This window comes from Scyliorhinus canicula, chromosome 7, assembly GCF_902713615.1.
Source record: "Scyliorhinus canicula chromosome 7, sScyCan1.1, whole genome shotgun sequence".
Taxonomy (NCBI): domain Eukaryota; kingdom Metazoa; phylum Chordata; class Chondrichthyes; order Carcharhiniformes; family Scyliorhinidae; genus Scyliorhinus; species Scyliorhinus canicula.
In genome coordinates, this window is record NC_052152.1 from 180700020 (window position 1) to 180721930 (window position 21911).

Consider the following 21911-nt stretch of genomic DNA (forward strand, 5'->3'; position numbering starts at 1 on the left):
CCTTGTTTTGTAAGACTTTTTACTGTGCCCACCCCAGTCCAACGCCGGCATCTCCAATTCCGTTGACACGCTTGTGGACCCAGCTCTGCTGCCGTGTCTGGTGACCGATGCTGCAGCTTCCATTGCAACCCGACACCCAAGTGATGCAGTGAAAGCTCAGGCTGCTGTTGTAGCAGGCCATCTTATTGACATCTTGAGTGTAGATAACAGGGTGCAAAGGGACTTGCAGAGTCCAAAAGACGAAGTACTTGGCAGTGCAGCACTCCTTCAGTACCTCAGTGGAGTGTTGGCCTAGATTTTGTGCTCTCTTCTGAAGTTGGATTTGACACAGCAGTGAGAGTCCTGCACGTAGAATGACAGCTAACACCTGATACTTAATGGTTGGTTCTGTTTCTCCTCTGCCAATCTCAACAGTATGTCAATAACCATCAATCTTGGTTTTGGAATTTTCAATTGACCCATCCTCTAACTTTCGGGGGGTTGAGAGTTCCCAATTTTGACAACTCTTTGTGTGAAGAAGTGCTTCCTGCCATCAACCCTGGTGAACCAATCTCCTTCCCAATCCAAACCCCAATTGTAACTTTAAAGCCTATGCCAATGTTCTGGACTCTCCCACCAGAGGAAGTAGTTTATCTCTATATACTCTTACCAGTTCCTATAATCTCCTCCATTTCATCACTCATTGTGTTTACACAGAAGGGAAGGAAATACAAGCAATGTATATTATGCCTGGCTTCATCATTTAGCTCCTTAACCCTGGTATCATTCTGATGAATCTGTGCTGCACCACATTCAAGGCTGACGTACCCTTCCTGAACTGCAGTGCCCAAAACTGAACACACTGCTCTATATGGGGTCCAACCAGAGTTCTTTTAACTGTAACATGACCTCTGCCACCTTGTATTCCAGCCTCTTGATAAAAAGACCAACGTTCCATTAAAAATAGTTTTGCACCTGTCCAGCTTTTGGCTTTTTGTATTGGACTGCTAAATCTATTTTTCTCTCTCTACCCTCACTGATCCTAGCTTCTTGTCATTTTGAAAAATAGGTCTTGGCTTTACCTTGGATTTTTAAATTTCCCACAACTGTTTCCAAGGATTTGCTGATTAGTGCTTTTGTGATGCATGTAATAATCAATATTAAATTTAGAGTTCTACAGTTTGAACTTTTATTGATGCATTAGTTTATTTGATAAAAGCTCTGACGTTTGGAATCAAATGTTTGTTCTCTTAAAGGGTGTGCAGCACGCAGTTGGAGGCTATCTTCTTTATACTGCTACAACCTTTAAATATGTGTTTGACTACAAGCCTGATGACGTGTATTGGTGTACAGCTGATATAGGGTGGATTACAGGCCACTCCTATATAGTTTATGGACCACTGGCCAATGGTGCTACAAGTGTTATGGTTAGTATTGAAGTATCGATATTATCTGTCGATCAGTTGAGCAGAGAGGTTCCTAAAGAAGAATTGCTCGTGTTATATTCTATGTGCCCTAACTAATGAGTAATATCAGAAAGAAAATGGAGACAATCACTCGCCTTGCGCACTATAAAAGGATGCATATATGCTTCTGATCATCATCTTTGTTTATTTTCCAGTACTAGCATACATTGCAGTGAATCTGAGAGAGAAGTATTTAACACTGTAAATTTTTGATTGACCTCATTCTGATTCAGTGCATTGCATTCAAGATCTGTCGTGCCAACCCTTTGAATAGAAAGCATATAATTAAACATATAATAAGCAACAGTAAAACTGTATATTAGATTTCACAACCATATTGAACTGAGATGTAGCTGATTTTGTTTATTTTTTTCATAATTAATATTTTGAAAAATTAATTTCCAGTTTGAAGGTATACCGACTTACCCAAATGTAAGTCGTCTCTGGGAGATTATTGACAAATACAAAGTGACAACATTTTACACTGCACCCACGGCTATTCGATTGCTTATGAAATATGGAGAAGAACCAGTTAAAAAGTGAGAAATTTTAAAAACTGAATTACTATGTCTCTTATCAGTTTCAGTAGGATTTATTTCCATTCCTTGCAAATTAGACAAATGGTTAATTGCTTAAACATTTTCAAGAATGTAAAGGGCTCAGAGGTTTGACATAATCAAAGGCTGCAGCGGAACATGAGGTTCCTGTGCTGGAAAAGAGAATATGTGGGGTTGGAAGTTATCTGTGAAATGACATCAGTTGTGGTTTGAATAATAATAATCTTTATTAATGTCACAAGTAAGCTTACATTAACACTACAGTGAAGTTACTATGAAAATCCCCTAGTCGCCACACTTGGGCGCCTGTTGGGGTAGACTGAGGGAGAATTCAGAATGTCCAATTCACCTAACAAGCACGTCTTTCGGGATTTGTGGGGGGAAGCCGGAGCACCCGGAGGAAACACACTCAAGCACAAGGAGAACGTGCAGACTCCGCACAGACAGTGACCCAAGCCGGGAATCAAACCTAGTTCCCTGGGGCTGTGAAGCAACAGTGCTACCTGCTGTGCTGCCATGCCGCCCAAAATAGTGGAGATGTGGGGCAGGATGCTCCTTCCCGCTGCACCACATTTCTGCCTTACCACGCTGACGGGATGCTCTGTTATGCTGGCCGGTCAATGGGGTTTCCCATTGTGGGGCAGCCCCACGCCGTCGGGAAACCCCCGGGCTGCCGGCAAAACAGAGCATCCCGCCCGTGATTAATGAAGATGAATATTCTGGAATTTTTCTTGATTATCGTTGGGAATTAGGGAGTAATAGACTAAACATTCCCTCAGGGTGGAAAGAAGAGATAGGATGATGGTGGTGACCTGGTGGTAGTATCACTTGACCAGTAGCCCAGAGGCTGACACCAGTGTTCTGCAGATAAGTGTTCAAACCCCATCATGGTGGCTGATGGAATTTAAATTCAGTTAATAAATTTGGATCACGTTGCCGGGGGTTGCGGCAGGATTGGGAGACTCTTACGAAATCAGATTTGCCCTAAGGGAGTCGGAGGAAGGCTTTGAGATACGGTGGAGATCATTCATGGCTATATTTGAGGAGTTGTTTGTCGCGCGGGAGGGAGTGGGTAAATTGCGGGGGGGGGGGGAGAGAATGTACAAACTGTATACTCAGTTGAATGTTAAGGTTGTGTTATTATGTTGAATATGTTTGGAATAAAATATATTTTATTAAAAAATTTGTGAGCTACTCTCAGTAATGGCGACCATGAAACTATCATCGAATGTGGTTAAAAAATAATCTGGTTCACTGATGTCCTTTTGTAAGCAAATCCGCTGTCGTTACCTAGTCTGACCTTGTGTGACTCCATATCCACAGCAATGTGGTTGACTCTTAATTGCAATGGCCAGTCAAGCCACTCAGTTCAAGGCCAATTCGGGATGGGTAACAAATGCTGGCCTCGCCAGTGATGCCCGCATTCCTTGAAAAAGTAAAAGGAAAGATCGTATCTGGCCTGTAAGAAGGAGCAGGCTTGATAGATGGTGGTTGTTTTTCATTTCAAGTTTATATGTTCTTGTATATGTTATCGAATCTTCCAACCATAAATGAAAAGTTCAATATGTGTATAGTAACTGATAGTATTAAGCAATTAATATATACAACACTGAATAATAGGTGTACAGTACTCCAGGTTGTGCAGTTATATAATGTTTAGTGGATTTAAATACATACTGCAGTGAACCTGTTGGTTTCTATATTGTTGAAGATGATGAAATCCATTCATGACTGCTTTAGAGTTTATGTTCCACTCACTTCACCATTGGTCCGACCTTATTATCGTGTGCAAAATATTGCCGTGTGATAATCAGATGTGTTGTGCTGTCTTGTGAAGTTTGACTTTTGGATTTTGTTCCATGTAGGTTTAGCAGGAAGTCTTTGAAAATCCTTGGTACAGTGGGAGAACCAATAAACCCTGAGGCCTGGCTTTGGTACTATAATGTAGTGGGTAACTCGAAATGTCCAATTATGGATACCTTTTGGCAGACTGAGACTGTAAGTTTTTTTTAAAACCTTGTAAACATGCAACTTTAACAGCTCAGCACTGATTCTTTGAGAAAGTATATAAGTAACACTATTATTATGCAATAAGGAGTCTATTGAATGATTTGCCAATTGGGCACTTGTCTCATGTTGAATGATGGCCCTTTCAGTAACCTTGTGCTGCTTTTGCGCTATTACATTGGACAGAATTCGGACTTAAATCTTTTTAAAAATTTTGTGGTGAATATTGACATATTTGCCACTGACCAACTGCATACTGAATTTCCTGAAAGTGGTGGTGCATTTTGCTAGCCTCTATAATAATTATTCTGTCTGTTCAACTGTTGGGGGGAAAAAAGGTAGTTTTAAGCGATTTATGTTTGTATTGGTTAACATTAGACATACGGTATCCGTTTAAGTGGGTTTATTGTTTCTGTGCCTGGGAGGTTAGATTCATGCTGGTCAAAGGTGTTGGTCTGTGTGGGGGTTGGTTTCAATTCCAACTGTGAATCTATTGTGCTTGAAGAGGGCTATAGCGTGAAGAATAAGTAGAAGTAAGTCATTGCTCAGCAACAGGAGGCCACTTTCCGGAGTGAAGGGCTTTCGGAGTGTAGGGGCTGGTTTAGCACAGTGGGCTTGTAGTGTAGAACAAAGCCAGTACCGCGGGTTCAATTCCCGTACCGGCCTCCCCGAACAAGCGCCGGAATGTGACGACTGGGGCTTTTCACAGTAACTTCATTGAAGCCTACTTGTGACAATAAGCGATTATTATTATTTCCTTTGCTAGTTTTAAATGAAAGTAAGAGCAGTTGGAGACAGGACACCTGGGGAGTGAGCAGCTCTCAACTCTGCCAGGAGAAACTGGACAGGACAAGGGAGTTACAAAGATGCACACTTCCTAAGGAATGCAGAGTTCTGAAGTTAAAGAGACAATTGCAGTAACCAGGTTTAAAATGGGAAAGTAGATTTCAGAGGGAAATCAAAAGTGATGCTATTTTACTACAGTCTGGGAATTGAGAGTAAAAGCAACTGTGAACTGTTTGTATAGCAGTTAAGATAAAGAAATCCTAAAGGATTTGGTGTAAATCCTGGACTGGATTCTCTGGCCAAATTAAAGCAGAAGGTCTGTTTAAAGGTCATTGTAAAATCTGGACTGGAGTTTGGAATGCAAACTGCTGAGGGTAAGCATAATTATGAGAGACTATTTTAAAGGGCGTTTTTGGGAGTGGTGTTTGGAAACTCTAATGTGACAGTCATCAGGGGGGATTCAGTCACTAACTTGGGTCCAGAGCAGAGTGCGCGTTATTGACCACGGCCAATCTGTGTGCTTATAAGGGATGGAACCATTGTAGCCTAAGATATACTTTGTAATGTGTGTTAACCTTAAACTAAGTGGGGAGTAAAGGAGAATTCTATAATAATCCAATTTTTCATGTTTAATAATTTGTTTATCCTTGTTGTTAAAACTAATTAGCAGTCCTGTGACTTTGTTCCTCCATGTTTTATTAAACAAAAAGTAAAAGTTATCTTTTGAGTCAGGGTTCCGTTCTGGGATCTTCCTGCCCAGTTATGACACAAACTTGTGTTATGATCGCAGTTAATTTGTTCATAATTTATAACTATGGATTTATGCCAGGATGGAAAAACTGGCATTTCAATTATTTGGATTGAACTGTGCAGTTCTTCTGATTTGAAATCTCGGATTGAAGGAAAATTGCACTAAACCACTTAAGCTGGTAATTGATACAGTTTTCCATTATCAGTGTGGCATGTTACACCTTCCACAGTATTTATTTCATTTTAATGTTCATGTTCGTCATCTATTTGCCTGTAACATAGATTCTCTGTATATTCAGGGTGGTCACATGATGACTCCTCTTCCAGCTGCCATCCCACTGAAGCCAGGCTCTGCTGTAAGTAAAACATTATTAATCAGCCTAGATTTAAAATTTGATGAATGCAAATTGATTGTACATAAAGAACAACCTTTATAATTGTATCGAAAGCAGAAATGCTGGACAATCTCAACAGGTCTGACAGCATCTCTGATGGGATAATGGTGCTAACATTTCGAGTCTGGATAACCCTTTGGCAAATCTGGCTGCAGTCCCTCTTTTGGCCACTGCAGTGCTGTGCCCGGAAGGGCTGGCGAGCTGTCGGCCAAGGACGGACGGAGGTCCCAACTGCCAGACAACACTCAATCAAGAATAAAATGGCCGGGGGCGTGTTAGGGGTCAGTCGGGATGGGTTATAGAACATAGAACAGTACAGCACAGAACAGGCCCTTCGGCCCTCGATGTTGTGCCGAGCAATGATCACCCTACTCAAACCCATGTATCCACCCTATACCCGTAACCCAAGAACCCCCCCCTTAACCTTACTTTTTTAGGACACTACGGGCAATTTAGCATGGCCAATCCACCTAACCCGCGCATCTTTGGACTGTGGGAGGAAACCCACGCACACACGGGGAGGACGTGCAGACTCCGCACAGACAGTGACCCAGCCGGGAATCGAACCTGGGACCCTGGAGCTATGAAGCATTTATGCTAACCACCATGCTACCGTGCTGCCCACCAACACTCAGGATGGTGGGCGTTCGCCATCCTGAAAATTCAGTCCATTGGTGTCTTGCATACAATCTGATGACAAAGGAATTTTATGCCTGCCAGTATTCTATTCGAGTTACTTTTTACGCGTGCGTGAGCTTGAAGAAATCCTGGCAGGCCATTCAATGCGATCCTGGTTTGTCGATATGCGGAATTCCAGCAGGCACAGTCCATTTTCCATCTCTTTTTGGGGATGTTAAGATGTTTTAATGATCCTACCATTGTCCCAGCTGACATTCGGCCCTGGTCCAACTTTATTATATTCATTACTATTTAGATCTTATAAATTAAGTGTAAGCTCTAATAATAGATATCCATTAATTTTCAGACTTTTCCATTTTTTGGTGTTACTCCTGCCATTCTCAATGAATCTGGAGAAGAACTGGAAGGAGTGGCTGAAGGTTACTTGGTATGAAACATTTATTGTTGTCTTTTATTTGATACTTTAAAAAAACCATTATATTGCAGCAGATTTTTGAAGTTACTTATAAACACAAAATGCTTCCAATTATGGAGTGATGGCTTGCCTACATGTATACCCTGTTGTACTATCAAATCAATGCACATCGGTGCTTAATAAGCTGGAAGTCAGTTTGGCAATTTAACTCCCAAGTGTACAGAAGCCAAGCAAAGTGTTCTCAATGTCACATCACCGGGTGTTCACACTAGCTATAGGTTATCTCTCCATGGGAGGTGATCATTGTCTTCTGACAATTTAATTACAAAAAACTCTATTAGGTCAGATGACTTGCACCTGCCCTCTTTTACCTAATATTCAAGATTAGCTTGTCAGCAGAAATCTGGCAGTTATGTGCTGAGGCTCTTTGTTGCTGGGTCGAACATGAAGCACAGCCAGCCGTATAATCCAGATCCGTCAGCTACATGTTGCATTCTGTGGGTACCAATCTGAGATGTGTACCATGATGATGCACTTGCCTACATGCATTGCTGGTTTGCAACTTTATAGAACCAATGCAATTTTATTCCAGAAATGAAATTAAGCACTTCAAAATTGGTATAAAACATACGGTACAAATTACATAAATGGAAGTGAGACCTCAAATTCCATTTCAGTTGGTCAAAACTAGAACTGATTTTAGAAAAATTGTTTGGGTCACTGTAGAAGCCAGGTATTTTAAATACACTTAATATAGGTAACGTCCTTCAGTCACGTAACATTTTTGGTCTTATGTATGTGTGTAATACTAAAGACACTTTGACTCTCTATCTTTTGCTCAAAGGCATCCATGTCACACATATATGCATTTTGGAACATTTGCTCACCAGCAAATTCCTTTCATTGTGTCTTGCTTGTCCTGATCTATAATCCAGCTCTCCACTCCATTCTAAATTATTCAATTGGTGGCCACACCCTCCTGGCATCACCTGCGCCTGAAGGAAACTGCCTGCGTTTTAATTTTCCACTTTTATTTCAAGTATAACATAGGATCATGTCAAATATGGTTCACACCAAGCATCTTGCCATTGACATCAGAGGGAGTCATTTCCTGTAGAAACAGTGGGGAAAACTGAAGGGAAGATGCTGTGAATTGCTGGTAGCCAACTGGAGCAGCATAGATTAGCAGCACGTGTAGGGGGAGAGGTGTGTATGGGCTGGACAGAAAAGCAGCAAAATCTTAAAAGGGAGAAATGTAACCTTTTAAACTGAAGCACCAGTGCAATTTACAGCCAGTTTTTGAAATTGGTCAGGTTTCCATTCCTGTGATAGTATTTGTTGTACTTCAGTACATCTCTCTCTCTCTCTACCCCTCCCGAAGCATGCAACCTGCCTAAACAATACAATGAGTGCAGCTTATTTGTGTGACTGAGAAGTATTTTACAAACCCGTTTGTAATCATTATAATATTGATAATGCACATGTTTAGTTCTTTTAAATAAGTTTCAATGGAGTTGTTACTGCAACTGCATTTTTTATTCCAAAGGGTGGCACGGTAGCACAGTGGTTAGCACTGTCGGTTCACAGCTCCAGGATTGGGTCACTGTCTGTGTGGAGTCTGCACGTTGTCCCCGTGTCTGCATGGGTTTCCTCCGGGTGCTCCGGTTTCTTCCCACAGTCCAAAGATGTGCAGGTTAGGTGGATTGGCCATGCTAAATTGCTCTTAGTGTCCAAAAAGGTTAGATGGGGTTACTGGGATAGGGTGGAGGTGTGGTCTTTGGTAGGTGATCTTTCCATGGGTTGGTGTAGATTCGATGGGCCAAATGGCCTCCTTCTGCACTGTAATTTCTATGATCTAGGGCATTATTAGTGGACAATATTACTTCCATTTCAACTGCTCCTATTCTTTAATCCTCCTTACATATAGGTATTCAAGACGCCTTGGCCATCCATAATGCGTACAATTTATGGCAACCATCAACGGTTTGAAACCACCTATTTTAAGAGGTTTCCGGGATATTTTGTCACGGGAGATGGTGAGTTGGTTAAACCAGACTGGTAAAGAGTGCATATTTTAAAAATGCCATTTTTAGAGACATGTAAGTTATTTCTGAGTCCACAATTCCATATAGTGCAGCCGTCTTGTGGCGCAGTGGGTAACCTTCCTGCTTCTGAGCCAGAAAGTCTGGGTTCAGGTCCCACTCCATGGTGGCCATTCATAACATGGCCAAAGAGGTTGAGTATCAACTTGTAAATCCTTCCAATATGGCTGTGGCAGGCAGTAAGAGTAGACCAGTCTCCTGATCAGACGTGCTTGCTGTGGAATGGCGTCCCTCAAGCTATATAGCATCTGGCGACAGGCTAGCGACCCGTTCCAGGGTAAACGAGCTACGTAAACAGATGTAAGCATGTGCTTTATCTGTCTCCTGTATCTCTAGGTGTGGTCAGAGAATCAAGAAGAATCGCATTTGGTATATAATCTGAAGATAACATTATTTTGGTAAAATTTCCATACATGGATTTGATTTACAGTTGTTTTCCACACAATCCATTGCAAAATGGCATTTATGTACTCCCACATCACTGTCCATTTTGGCAATTAGTCTTTGCACTGTGTATACATGTTAGAATCCCGACATCATGTTGAGTAAATTGAAGCAAATTCAGGTGCAGATGCGAATGTTGAAAGGGAAAATTTATTTGCAAAGCTCATCTTAAAGGCAGCAGCCCGGGAAATAAATTTCTCCCCCTACGCCTAATACCAAAACAATTTGGTTTATAAAAGGGTCTAAAATTATTCAAAATACCCCTCAAATTCTCAGTTTTTTTGATTCTGACCTGTTGAATATTTCTTCCTCCTTTCACTGTAACTAGCAGCTGTGCCTTCCTACACAATAGTGCGTTCATTTCAAAAGCTCTTCATTGGAACACTAAACTTTTTAAACTTTAGTTCAACTTTTTTGCAACTTCTAAATGCTTACTTCATTTCAATTTATTTATACTTTACAATTTTAGTGTGGAAAAAATAATTACGTTGTTTGTTCCAGTAGCATAGTGGTTATCACTGTTGCTTCACAGCGCCAGAGCCCCAAGTTTGATTTGCGGCTTGGGTCACTGTCCGTGCGGAGTTTGCACGTTCTCCCCATGTCTGCGTGGGTTTCCTCCGGGTGCTCCGGTTTCCTTCCACAAGTCCCGAGAGGTAATGCCCGAAAGACGTGCTGTTTGGTAATTTGGACATTCTGAATTCTCCCTCCGTGTAGCCGAACAGGTGGCGGAATGTGGCAACTAGGGGCTTTTCACAGGAACTTCATTGCAGTTTTAATGTAAGCTGACTTGTGACAATAAAGATTATTATTATCTGGTGCATACTAACTGACAACTATCTTTATTAGTACACAGTATTATATAGGCAGTATTTTACCAGACGTTTGCAAAGTGTCAAACTCTCCAGTTGCACAGACCAGTTTTCTCGTGGAACTTTGAGCCTCTTACACCATCACTTGCACGGTGGGGCCACATCATAGGGATCAGACATCCTTTTTAAAGATGGCTCAGCAGCCCTCAGCCCCCATCACGGGCATCAGGAGCTCCTGCCTCTTTCTCTAACCCCCCCCCACCGGCATAGCTCTCACAACCCCTCCCCCCCCCCCCCCCCCCCCTCCCCAACCAAATCCAGTATGGGGCTGACACTAGGATGTGCCATCTCCCCCTTTGAGGTCTTCAGTTACCTCTGAGTCCCCAAAGGACCCCCTTAACTGCTTCACGCCTGACCAAACCTGTTGTAAACATCAGCGAGGAATGAATATTTAGTGAGTGGCGAATCATTTGGCGTGGGGGCTGCTAATAATAAATCAATTCAAATTTGTTAAAATGCAGTTCACGCCCTTTGTGGGTGTGAATCTCATGACGTCACTGATGAGGGGGTGGGAAAAAACAGGAAGCGCAGTCTCTCCGGCGAGAACTGCGTTTCCCGATTCTTGCAGGATTTTCTGCCCACGCCACTGATCCCGTGAACGACAAATGCGGGTTAACGATTCCGCCCTGCGTCTTTTGTAAATGTGTAATTTATCAAGTGTGCTACAAAGTAAATTCTGAATAATGGTACTCATTTTTATCAATTCAAATGTTTACACACCATGGTTTTCATACCATTACTGAAACACTAGTGTTCCCTAAAGACTGTTGAGTTGTATCAGACCCTTGTAGGTTGCTGATTTGCTTGCCAGGTGAGTGCCAGTAATTGTAATTAGGAAGGCTAATTATGTGAAGATCCCTATTGCACATTGTCAGACACCTAGGAATCACATTAGGTTTAGAATGCACCTTTTGCCTTTAAATATAATTGCCGTAAATTTTGCTTTAATAGAAAACAATTTTCACATATTTTAAACAGCAATAACTAGGTTTATAGATTAAATAAATTCACTGGAAGGGCTTCTTAAAGTGGTTTTGTCATTTTGCCCAAAGGGTCAGTATTAATTAAGTGATGATACTCCTGCTTCTAAGTTAGAAGGTCGGTGGTTCAAGCCTCACTACTTCACATAATCAAGGCTGACACTTCAGTAGGGTACTGAGGGAGCGCTCTAATATGAGGTACTGTCTTTTAGGTGAGACTTAACTCGGGTGGATCTAAAGGTATCCATGGCATAATTTGAAGAAAACACTAGGGGACTTCTCCTGCCGGACGTCTCCTGGTGCACATCCATAATAAACTTTCAATCTCCATATCTAAGAAAACAAGTATCTAGTTATTTGACTCATTGCTTTTTACGAGATCTATCTGTGTGAGAATTGGCTCCCATGTTTCAAAAGTAATTGATCTGTGAAACACTTTGGCACATCGAGGGTCATGAAAGTGCTTCACAGATGCAAGTTCTTTCTTCCTTTGATTGTGAATCAAACAGTTCCTGAATGTTTGTACACTTTACTAATGCATGATTTGGTTTTTTTTAAAGTCAGATTTGCAAGCAGTATTTTGATGCTGTCTGCACCATACTTTTACTGAACATTTATAGATTGAATTTAAACGGACCTTGAGTTTAAAGTTGAATTTTGGTTGGCAGGTTGCAAAAGAGATAAAGATGGTTATTATTGGATCACTGGAAGGATTGATGACATGCTGAATGTGTCTGGTAAGATTTCTAGTTCATATTGCTTGTGTTATGAATCACAAATACTTGGATGCAGTCGAACAAGGTTAGAATGGATGCAAAGACGTAACCACGTCCCATGAATTCTAAATCTGGAATGTAAATCAAATGTGAAGGACTGCACCAACTCTTACGGCACAGTGGTTAGCACTGCTGCCTCACAGCTCCAGGGTCCCGGGTTCAATTCTGGCCTCGGGTGACTGTGTGGAATTTGCGCTTTCTCTCAGTGTCTGCGTGGGTTTCCTCCCGTTTCCTTTGATGATGTGTAGGCCCAAGATGTGCAGGTTAGGTTGATTGGCTGTGATAAATTGACCCTTAGGTGGGGTTTCTGGGTTACAGAGATAGGGTGGAGGCGTGGGCTTAAGTGGGGTGCTCTTTCCAAGGGCCGCTGCAGACTCGATGGGCCGAATGCCGTCTTCTGCACTGTAAATTCTATTCTGAAGTGAAGTTGAGTGAAACAATTGCTCTCGGGCAGGGTTCCTGAACCTTTTTGCTTCTGATGCCTCCCCATCCCACGTTATAAAAATTCCATGGACCGCTTGTAATACAAGTATATTTTCTGCATCTTTTTTTTAAAAAATCACAATTTGAAAATGTTATTTTTATTGTACCTATGTAATGTGAAATTCCTTGTTCCAAGGAATTTGCTCCAGCTTTCATCAAAAAGTTATAAATAACATATCCTAAACCTTGCTCCTCACCGGTGATGTGGTGGTCCTTGGGCTTAATCACTACCAGTCAGCTCTGCCCCTGAAAGGGGAACGTAGCCTATGGTCATCTGAACTATGGCGTCTTGACTTTCACTTCAGAAACGAGGATTGAAATTTCAGCACATTCAGCCCATTGTGTCTATGCTTTCGAGGGAAATTAGGAATGGATAATGAATACTGGTGTTGCCTGCAATGCTCAACCCCCATGAACGAATGCCAATTTTCTCAGGATTTCTCCTAATTGGCTGTCATAACTTTAGTGTCAATCCTGTTCAGGCCACATTTTTTTTTGCCAGTCTTCACCCAACTCAGATGCTACGTCAGGAGAATCATCTTCCTCAGAAATTTCCGTTGATTGCATCAGTGAAGTAGAGAAGCTACAGGAATGTTAGGCTATGATTTACAAATGGTAGGCATAGAAATGATGGAACGTCGCCAGTGAGTTCCTCTTGTTCCATTGCAGTAACTTTGCCAGAAGTTTAGTGGAAACTCCATTTACCTGACCTATTTCATCATTCAGAACCAAATCTAACACTGCTTAGGTACTCGTAGTCTACTAATGTAGTACTTGAGGAAAGAATCCTGTGCACATTTTAAGAATTCCATTTCCTTCTGTCCGCTTACTGTAGATAGCGGTGTACAAGTCAACCAGGCATATAAGACAACCACATTTGTTATTGCATATATTCAGCATATAAATTATCCATCATAGATTCATGCTTATAGGAATATGTTTTGTGCATGTTCAAATGTGTACACAAAATATGAATTATTAATTTGTTGGATTGTAACACTATTTTAGGGAAGACAATATTATTTGTTTACAGGGCATCTTTTGAGTACAGCTGAAGTGGAATCTGCATTAATAGAGCACGCTGCTGTCGCTGAAGCTGCTACTGTTAGTCACCCCCACCCCATAAAAGGAGAATGTCTCTACTGCTTCGTCACTCTGAGGGATGGACATGAATTTACCGAAACGCTGGTCACTGAACTAAAAGATCAAGGTAATCGTTTTTAGAGTGCTGCAGATTTGGACTCTATCGTTAATTTTTTTAAATGATGGTGAAGTATCTAGAATCGATTTTTTAAAAATGTGTATCAAAGATGATTTATTGCTTCCTGATGTATTTAGTTACAGGTTTAAAAAAAAGCAGTGTTCTCTCATTTCCTTCACCCCTCACCACCCCAAAGAAATTATTTACCATATATGGATCTAAATTGGTTAGTCTCAAAAACGGGCATAGTGATTGAGATGCTCAATTAACCCGTTCAATGTAATGCAGGCAGCGTGCCAACTTCATGATGCTTGTTCATTTGAATGATTTCTACGTGCAGTCATCACTAACTGTGCTGTTCATTGGCTGATGGGTGGCTAACACCAGTTAGAGTTAACCCGCCCTGTTTAAAGTTAGCCAGAATCTCTTTGAGGGGGTGAAGCATTATGGCTGCCATCAGCAGCTGGATATCATTCTGCAGTCTACTTTGACCTGAGTAACCTTCAATCATGGCACACCATGAATAAGTGCAGTTTCCAATGATGCTTTAGAGGCCTTGGTCAAGGAGGCAGAGATCTGTACTCCATTTACAAGTTGCCGGAGGACGTCCAAACTCTCAGAAGGCAGAGGGACCAGATAACTGTGGCAGTTAATGTTCTGAAGATCTGGTTTTAATGCTGCAAGAAAGTTCAGTGACCTTACATGAGTGACCAAGGTCAGTGAATGCACCTTCGAATGCCATATCCAAGCAACTACACCACCAGCTTCTGACACTGCTCAATGCACCACATTTTTACCAATCAGGACTTGTACCTCTCATTTGTAGCTTCGCCCCACCCTCTCACACTTAGCACTGCTGCAGCTTCACAGTCTCTTATTGCCTGCACATACTGTTGGCTAGTCGGCTATAGCAGCTATAACAACCAGATTGCATGACACTCGCTGACATATCCGTCTCCTGTGGGTAAAATGTACCTCATGGACCAGTGGTTCAAGAAGGCAGCTCACCACCACCTTGAGGAAATTTGGGATGGGCAACAAATGCTGGCCTAGTCAGCAATGCCAACATCCTGTGAATGAATAAAAAAATAAGGTAATGGTCCTACCCGCAGAAAAATGCTTATGGCCCAAAAAGTTGGAACCTTTGTGTCCGGCAGTGATCAGATAGAAATATGCCCACTTATCTGGATACGTTGAAAAGTCTCCGACTTCGATCCACGATGCAGAAGACCTCAACACAGGATCCTTTCAGAGATCAGCGAAAGGAATCAGTGCAGGGGCCACACCTATGTTTTATGTGATTAGCCAGGTCAAAACAAATTCAGAGAATGGGTGAATGGATTGAAGTTGGGTCAGGGGGATAGTTGTGAGCTCCAGGTTAGAGTTGTGGGGGAGGGGAGGGGGTGGAACAATTGTATAGTTACCCATGACTTAGACTAGGATTTTTCTAACATTTCCTGGGTAACTAGCCAGATAAGTTGAACTGTCCGAGAGACAGACCCTTTTTTTAAAGAGCGTCCCAGGAAGGGGGAATTGCCTGCAGGAAGTTTAGATTTCCCTGGTAATTCCCACGGAGTTGGTCTGTTGGGACATCTGTGGGGAAGTGTATCTTATGGGGTACATCTGGTCTCTGACAATGTGTAGACTGGAAGATTTGGGCCATTGACATAGAAATGGCGGTCAACTCCATTCCACACTTGTGAACCCAACGATGATACAACATCTGCCAGCCAATGTCTCAGGCTACCATTGCTGCACGAGCAGCTGCAACACCCCCCAGGGAAGCTCCGGTTGCTATCATCCAGGATGGCAATTGTGTACAGCAATCTGCCAATTCTAACAGTTTGAGGATTGCTGAGGTGTGGCCGCAGAAGAGTGGCAGCAATTTCATGGAGAAAACCTTGCTGTCCTCTCTCAGGAAACAACATTAGTCCTCCCATCCCTTCCTCTCCACTGGTGCTCTCCCTGTTGCCTTCCAGTAGATGAGCTCATACTACTGCTACCCATGCTGAGACGGTGAAACCCACAGCCAGAGCTGCTTGAGATTGACCTCCAGGGCTATTTGAAGTCTCCTCCACTGAAAGACGGCAGCCTTCCAACAACCATGCTGAAACCATTGGGATAGGCCTATCGAAGATGGGTGATAATTAATAATAATAGTACTAATTGGATGTACAAGGGTAATTAGTTGGCTTTTATATGCAATGGTAATAAGATTTAACTTAAATTTGGTTTGGAATTTCTGGTGGTGATTTTATATTGTTGTATTGTGGTCCAGAAATGATCAGTGACAGAAGGAAGTCGAGGTATGGGAGTGTGGGTGAATGGGGAATTGGCATTTCAATTAGCAACATAACATTTGGATAAGTTCTTCAGACAGCCTAGGTAGAAACAGATTGTCAAGTTTGGCTCCTTCCTCCTGTTTCTCTTCCTCCTCCTGCTCCTTAGCTATTCTCTCGACAGCTGGTGGCAAGAGCTGCCACCTCATGATTGAGGTTGTGTAGCATGCAGCAGACGACCATAATTCGGGACACCCACTCTGCTGAATATTGCAGGGCTCCTCCAAAGCGGCTCAAACAGCGAAAGCATTATTTCAGTATGCCGATGGTCTGCTCTGTCACATTTTGTCAGCAGGTACCCCTTGTCACCTCGGAGCCACCCTTTGGTTTGCTATGATGGCTCAAATGCAGTGGACTGCCACAGAAAAGAGACATCGTGACTGCAGCCAGAATATATTGAACATCATGGTTCACTGCCTATGGTCACACACTAGCTGAATATTAAGGAAATCCCTTTTGGATCCAGTACTGTGCAGAGTTGATATCTGGCGCCTGCAAAATATTATAATTGCAGCCAATGGTGACTGTCACCATGAGGAAGCCTGAAATCCTCGCAAAGCCACATGCTCAATTTAGCTGCTTATCTCTGGATAGAGGAAATGGTATGTAGTTAACTCTCATTGAATAGTGAGGCTCTGTGACCTCCCTTATGCAGAAGTGGATGGCTACGAGATTTTGCTATCTCCAACTCGTCTGGAAGGATCCAGGCACATAAAAGTTTATCAACACAGTCACCTTTAGAGTCAGAGAATCCCTACAGTGCAGAAGGAGACCATTCAGCCTATCGGGTCTGCACCCGCCCTTGCTTCGATAGAGCACCCCACCTGGGTTCAATTCCCCACTCCTAGCCCCTTAACCCCATATGACGTTTGGGCAATTTAGCATGGCCAATTCACCTAACCGGCACATCTTTGGTCTGTGGGAGGGTACCTGGAGGAAACCCACGCAGACACGGGGAGAACATGCAAACTCCAGACAGAGGTCAGAATTGAACCTGTGAGATAACAGTGCTAGCCCCTATGGAGCCCAGTCACTGGTAATGCAGTCTTTCCCCTGCTCTGAAGTTGCAGTTGTGGCTGGCAAAGGTACAAACAAAGAATTTGGTGGAACACAAGTCTTTCATTATTTAGTTGCCAGTGTGTTCAAAGATACCTTTTCAGTCAATTACCCTGGTTTATTGAACCAATCAAACTGGTTTACTGAAAGGACCCAAAGTGCCTTAAACGTATTACATCACAATCTCTCTGCATGAAAATGTTTTTTGCAAGACCATTCTGGTGCATGTCAAAATGTTGTTGATCTGAAAAGATAAAATAGCAGCGGAGGAATACATTTAAATGAATGATGGAACAATGATTGGGCGACTAACCCACCAACTTTGTTACGTGTGTTGGCAGTCAGAGGCTGGTTTGCAGAGTGGTGCCCATATGATCCAGGAACTTGGAACCTTGCAGTTTTAACTTGATAGTAACTCCAATCCTCCAAGTAGTGCAGGATCAGGGCATTTGAGAACGGTGTGGGCAGTACGTCTATTTAACCTGCATGCATCATGCTTGAATTTAGGAAAGCAGGAAGCTGCATATGTAAATCTGCACAGAAATCTTGCCCACCAATTATATTTAAAGTAACCACTGAGTTATTAACCTGTATCCAAGTAATTCATGATTGCAATTGTCATCTACCTATGAGTTTCCCCAAATCTGTGCGTTTTGCTGTGTAGAATTAGCAGTCTGATATATTTTGTATATATTTGTTTAAACCTGTGGAGAAGAGGACATTTGCATTAGCTATTTATAACTTCTCTGTAGTAAATGATTACTCTGATGTCAAGAACTGGAAGTTTAAAACTGAAATCCTTGAGCACACAAGAATTCCATTCCAAAATGTTGGCAGATGACATGCTGCCTTTGCCAATGTTGAAAGGCACACCAACCAACCCCCCCCCCCCCCCCCCGCACTTCAGTCCTATCAGTTTCTCTGTTCACATTCCATACTAAAGTTCTTGCTTAGAAATCAGTTTGTGACAGAAGATGCAGATATACACTTCAGTCAACATGTTCCGAGAGCATCATCTTGCCTAACACGGCAGAACATCCTGCAGTGTTTTATGATGAAAGGGTGAAATACCTCTGCACCCATCATGTGGTTGTCCATCTGCTAGCTTTGTTATGTTATTTCAATATGATTTAGGACCTGTATGTTCATGGTTATGAAACACAGGTATCCTTATGCAGCACGCTCTACTGCAGTAGAGTCTGGCTAGCAAAGTAACAGTGCGCCCGTCTGCATCACATGGTATGGTGTGAGAAATATTCGAGAAACTCCAGCATTTGAGTTTAAAAGTGTGATTTATATCAATCTTTTGGGAACCCCACGACATACCATGCAACCCTACATGCAAATGTATACAGAACTGCAGGGGATAATCAGAATGGACGTGGCTCTCAGGACTCGTATTTGTGCATTTTCTGACTAGGAATATGGAACCTGCCATCTTTAACTACTAGGATTGTTTTTTTTATTTCAACACATCAACTGGATTTGTGTATGTTTTCCTCCATTCTGTAGATTTTATTTTTTCAAAAATTGGACATTACCAAATCATTAAGGAAAACATCTTACTCAAATGCTGGCTTTCTAGTTGAAGATTACATTCACCTTTTATATCTCACTATACCGTATGTATTAATGCAATGAGTCTACCTTGAGGGAATTTTTAACTATGCTTTCATATTTTGATAAGTCAATTTCCATTAACAATTTTATCTTTCAATGTTACAGTTCGAGAAAAAATAGGACCCATTGCCACTCCTGATTATGTACAGAATGCTCCTGGGTTGCCCAAAACCCGTTCTGGTATGGTATATAGTGCAAATATATCTATCCACTATTAAACATGTTTAAACTTGTTGTATTGACTTTTTGATTTCTGCCTTAAAAGGTAAAATTATGAGACGCATTCTGAGGAAGATTGCCCGAAATGAGAAGGATCTTGGAGATACATCGACTCTTGCAGATGGGACAGTTATAGAAGAACTCTTCAAGAACAGGTGTAGAACAGCTTAAAACCGATTCTGTTTCTCAATTTAAATTGCAATGTAAAACTTGTAATTTGTAAGTATATGTGCATGCTTGGGCGAGAACATAACCAGATCTATGGGTTGCCTGAGTCTAAAGGACCAGAGAAAGCACTAATTGCATAGATTATGGTGATAAATGATTGATTTATGGGTGATTGTCTTGTTGCTTCATCTTTTTAAAAAAATTTGTATCTTTTAACGGGGAAATAATATGGATAAGCTATCCATTAGCAATAAGTTTGATTAAATTGTTGTAACATTTTTAAAAAGTACTGCTTTTAATGTTTTCGATTTAGTTGTATTATCTGTATTTTTATACTTTGCTTTGGTCTGAATATAACAACCAGATATTCCTAGGTTGTTTTAAACACAAGTTTGAACAAATAATATTTAATAAGTACACAACACAGTTGTATAAAAGCAAATGAAAATTAATTGATAAATATTTCCATTATGGATAGCGGAAAAATATGAGGCTGTATTGTGTGCATTTGTTTTCCCTGCTCCATACCATTTCAAATTACAAGTGTCCTTTTTTTGTCTGGTGCGATGAGTACCCTAGCTTAAATATCTTCCCGTTTTTATAGCGAAATTAGAGAACATTTTATTTTCATTTTGCTTGGGGGTGGGGGGGGGATAAAAAACGCATTATCCTTTTAATCCCAGCATTTCTTCAGGTAACAATGGGCATCCTGTTTATTTACCAGATGAGAATTTTAACCCAGGCAAGCAACCTTTGTTTATGTGAAGCAATTAAAGTTGTACAAAGCCATATTTTTTATTGAACACAAAAATGAAGTTATTTATGTTTGCACCTGCTGTACCGTGCACACTGGCAAAGCATTAACTGTTAAATGTGATGGTGATGTGTATACGCCAATTAAAGCTTTTCATATCTATTTATGAATTGTTTTCAGTGAATTATTTTCCTAATGTTTGACTCCCAAATTCATATGCTCACATATGCCCAGTAACAGCATTCACAATTTTACTCCCAGTTAGAACTAATTATTCTTGACTCCAGTCTCCATTTTGTCCATCATTGTAATGGCTATAAACACAAAAGCTACTCCCCAATGCCACAAATCTTATGCAATTTAGCACAGGGCTAAATCGCTGGCTTTGAAAGCAGGCCAGCAGCACGGTTCGATTCCTGTAACAGCCTCCCCGAACAGGCGCCGGAATGTGGCGACTAGGGACTTTTCACAGTAACTTCATTGAAGCCTACTCGTGACAATAAGCGATTTTCATTTAATTTCAATTACCTCCGTAATCATAAGAGTAAGCAGTAGTTTTCCACTGTTGAAGGTCCCCGAGGAACAGAACAATTATTTTATCTATATTCACTGCACTGACATCCCAGGTTCGATCCCAGCTCTGGGTCACTGTCCGTGTGGAGTTTGCACATTCTTCCCGTGTTTGCGTGGGTTTCGCCCCCACAACCCAAAGATGTCCAGGGTAGGTGGATTGACCATGCTAAATTGCCCCTTAATTGGAACAGACAAGAACAGAATTCCATTAACACCTCAATTCCTACACCTACTTCCAATATTGAGCTGAAGGAGAGTTGGATTGAAACACGATGGGAAAATGAGACAAATGTGGGTGAAATCTCTCACAATTTGGCTAGTAACTGGTCAGAAAATCTCTTTGCAGTCTTGTAATCCATCGCCTCAAAGGTAGTCCATAGCCTTACTGTGACTAGCACCAAACAACTAAAAATATGACTTGCAGCTCTTACCATAACTTAGTAACTTTCACCCAAAAAGAAAGGGAATCACGAGTGTAAAGAGAAAGGCGATGAGAGACGGGTGAGAGTATGTTCAGATTTACTGTGAGCAATGCTGTGGGAGTAGCAAATCTGGTGTTTTTATGAAAATGTTTCTTGAGCAAACTAAGGTGTCACCTTCCTCACTCCGGAATCCCAGTAAGTAATCCATAAATTCCAATTGCTTAATTAATGTTAATGTACTATCAGTTGTATCACATTTTAAATAGATTTGTTCCTTAGTTTCAAGTTGACTTGGCAAAACTCGATGTTAAGTGAAATATTGTCAATGAATTGCAGTTTGACATTAAGGCAGTTTTAGTCATTTTAATTATGTTTTGGGGAAATAAATAACAAATACAATTATTTGTGTTGTTTATGATTTAATTTATGAACTTTTTGAGAACTGAAACATTAAAGCAATGGTTCTCAAACTTTTACATAGATGGGTCACAAGATCTTACCAGTCCTATCCCACCCACTAAACACCAATGAGGTGATACCTGGTTCCATGTTGGAGCATCAGTCTCTCATGTCGGACTCTACATTTAGCTGGTTCATTTTTGTTTTTGATCTCACACGTGTTGAAAATTCAATCTTACAGTTGTACGTTGAAATCTTGCTTAGAAACTACATCGCTTGTGCAATAAACACATCAATGATTTCTATTTTGGATCAGTCGGCAGACCATAGAACATAGAACGATACAGCGCAGTACAGGCCCTTCGGCCCTCGATGTTGCACCGACATGGAAAAAAAACTAAAGGCCATCTAACCTACACTATGCCCTTATCATCCATATGCTTATCCAATAAACTTTTAAATGCCCTCAATGTTGGCGAGTTCACTACTGTTGCAGGTAGGGCATTCCACGG

General features: G+C 41.4%; 1 protein-coding gene across 2 annotated transcripts in view; it reads left to right on the top strand.

The window, feature by feature from the left end:
- The window catches only part of acss2 (acyl-CoA synthetase short chain family member 2), an 81817-nt gene extending 61646 nt beyond the window's left edge, over positions 1-20171 (top strand). For both annotated transcript variants that reach the window (XM_038803427.1, XM_038803428.1), the window contains 10 exons: positions 1236-1406; positions 1851-1984; positions 3868-4000; positions 5845-5901; positions 6926-7006; positions 8922-9030; positions 12058-12126; positions 13682-13858; positions 18970-19044; positions 19130-20171. In XM_038803427.1, the coding sequence (XP_038659355.1) occupies positions 1236-1406; positions 1851-1984; positions 3868-4000; positions 5845-5901; positions 6926-7006; positions 8922-9030; positions 12058-12126; positions 13682-13858; positions 18970-19044; positions 19130-19254 (1131 nt within the window). In that variant the 3' untranslated portion in view covers positions 19255-20171. The remainder of the gene's footprint in view (positions 1-1235; positions 1407-1850; positions 1985-3867; positions 4001-5844; positions 5902-6925; positions 7007-8921; positions 9031-12057; positions 12127-13681; positions 13859-18969; positions 19045-19129) is intronic.
- The last annotated feature ends 1740 nt before the right edge of the window (positions 20172-21911 follow it).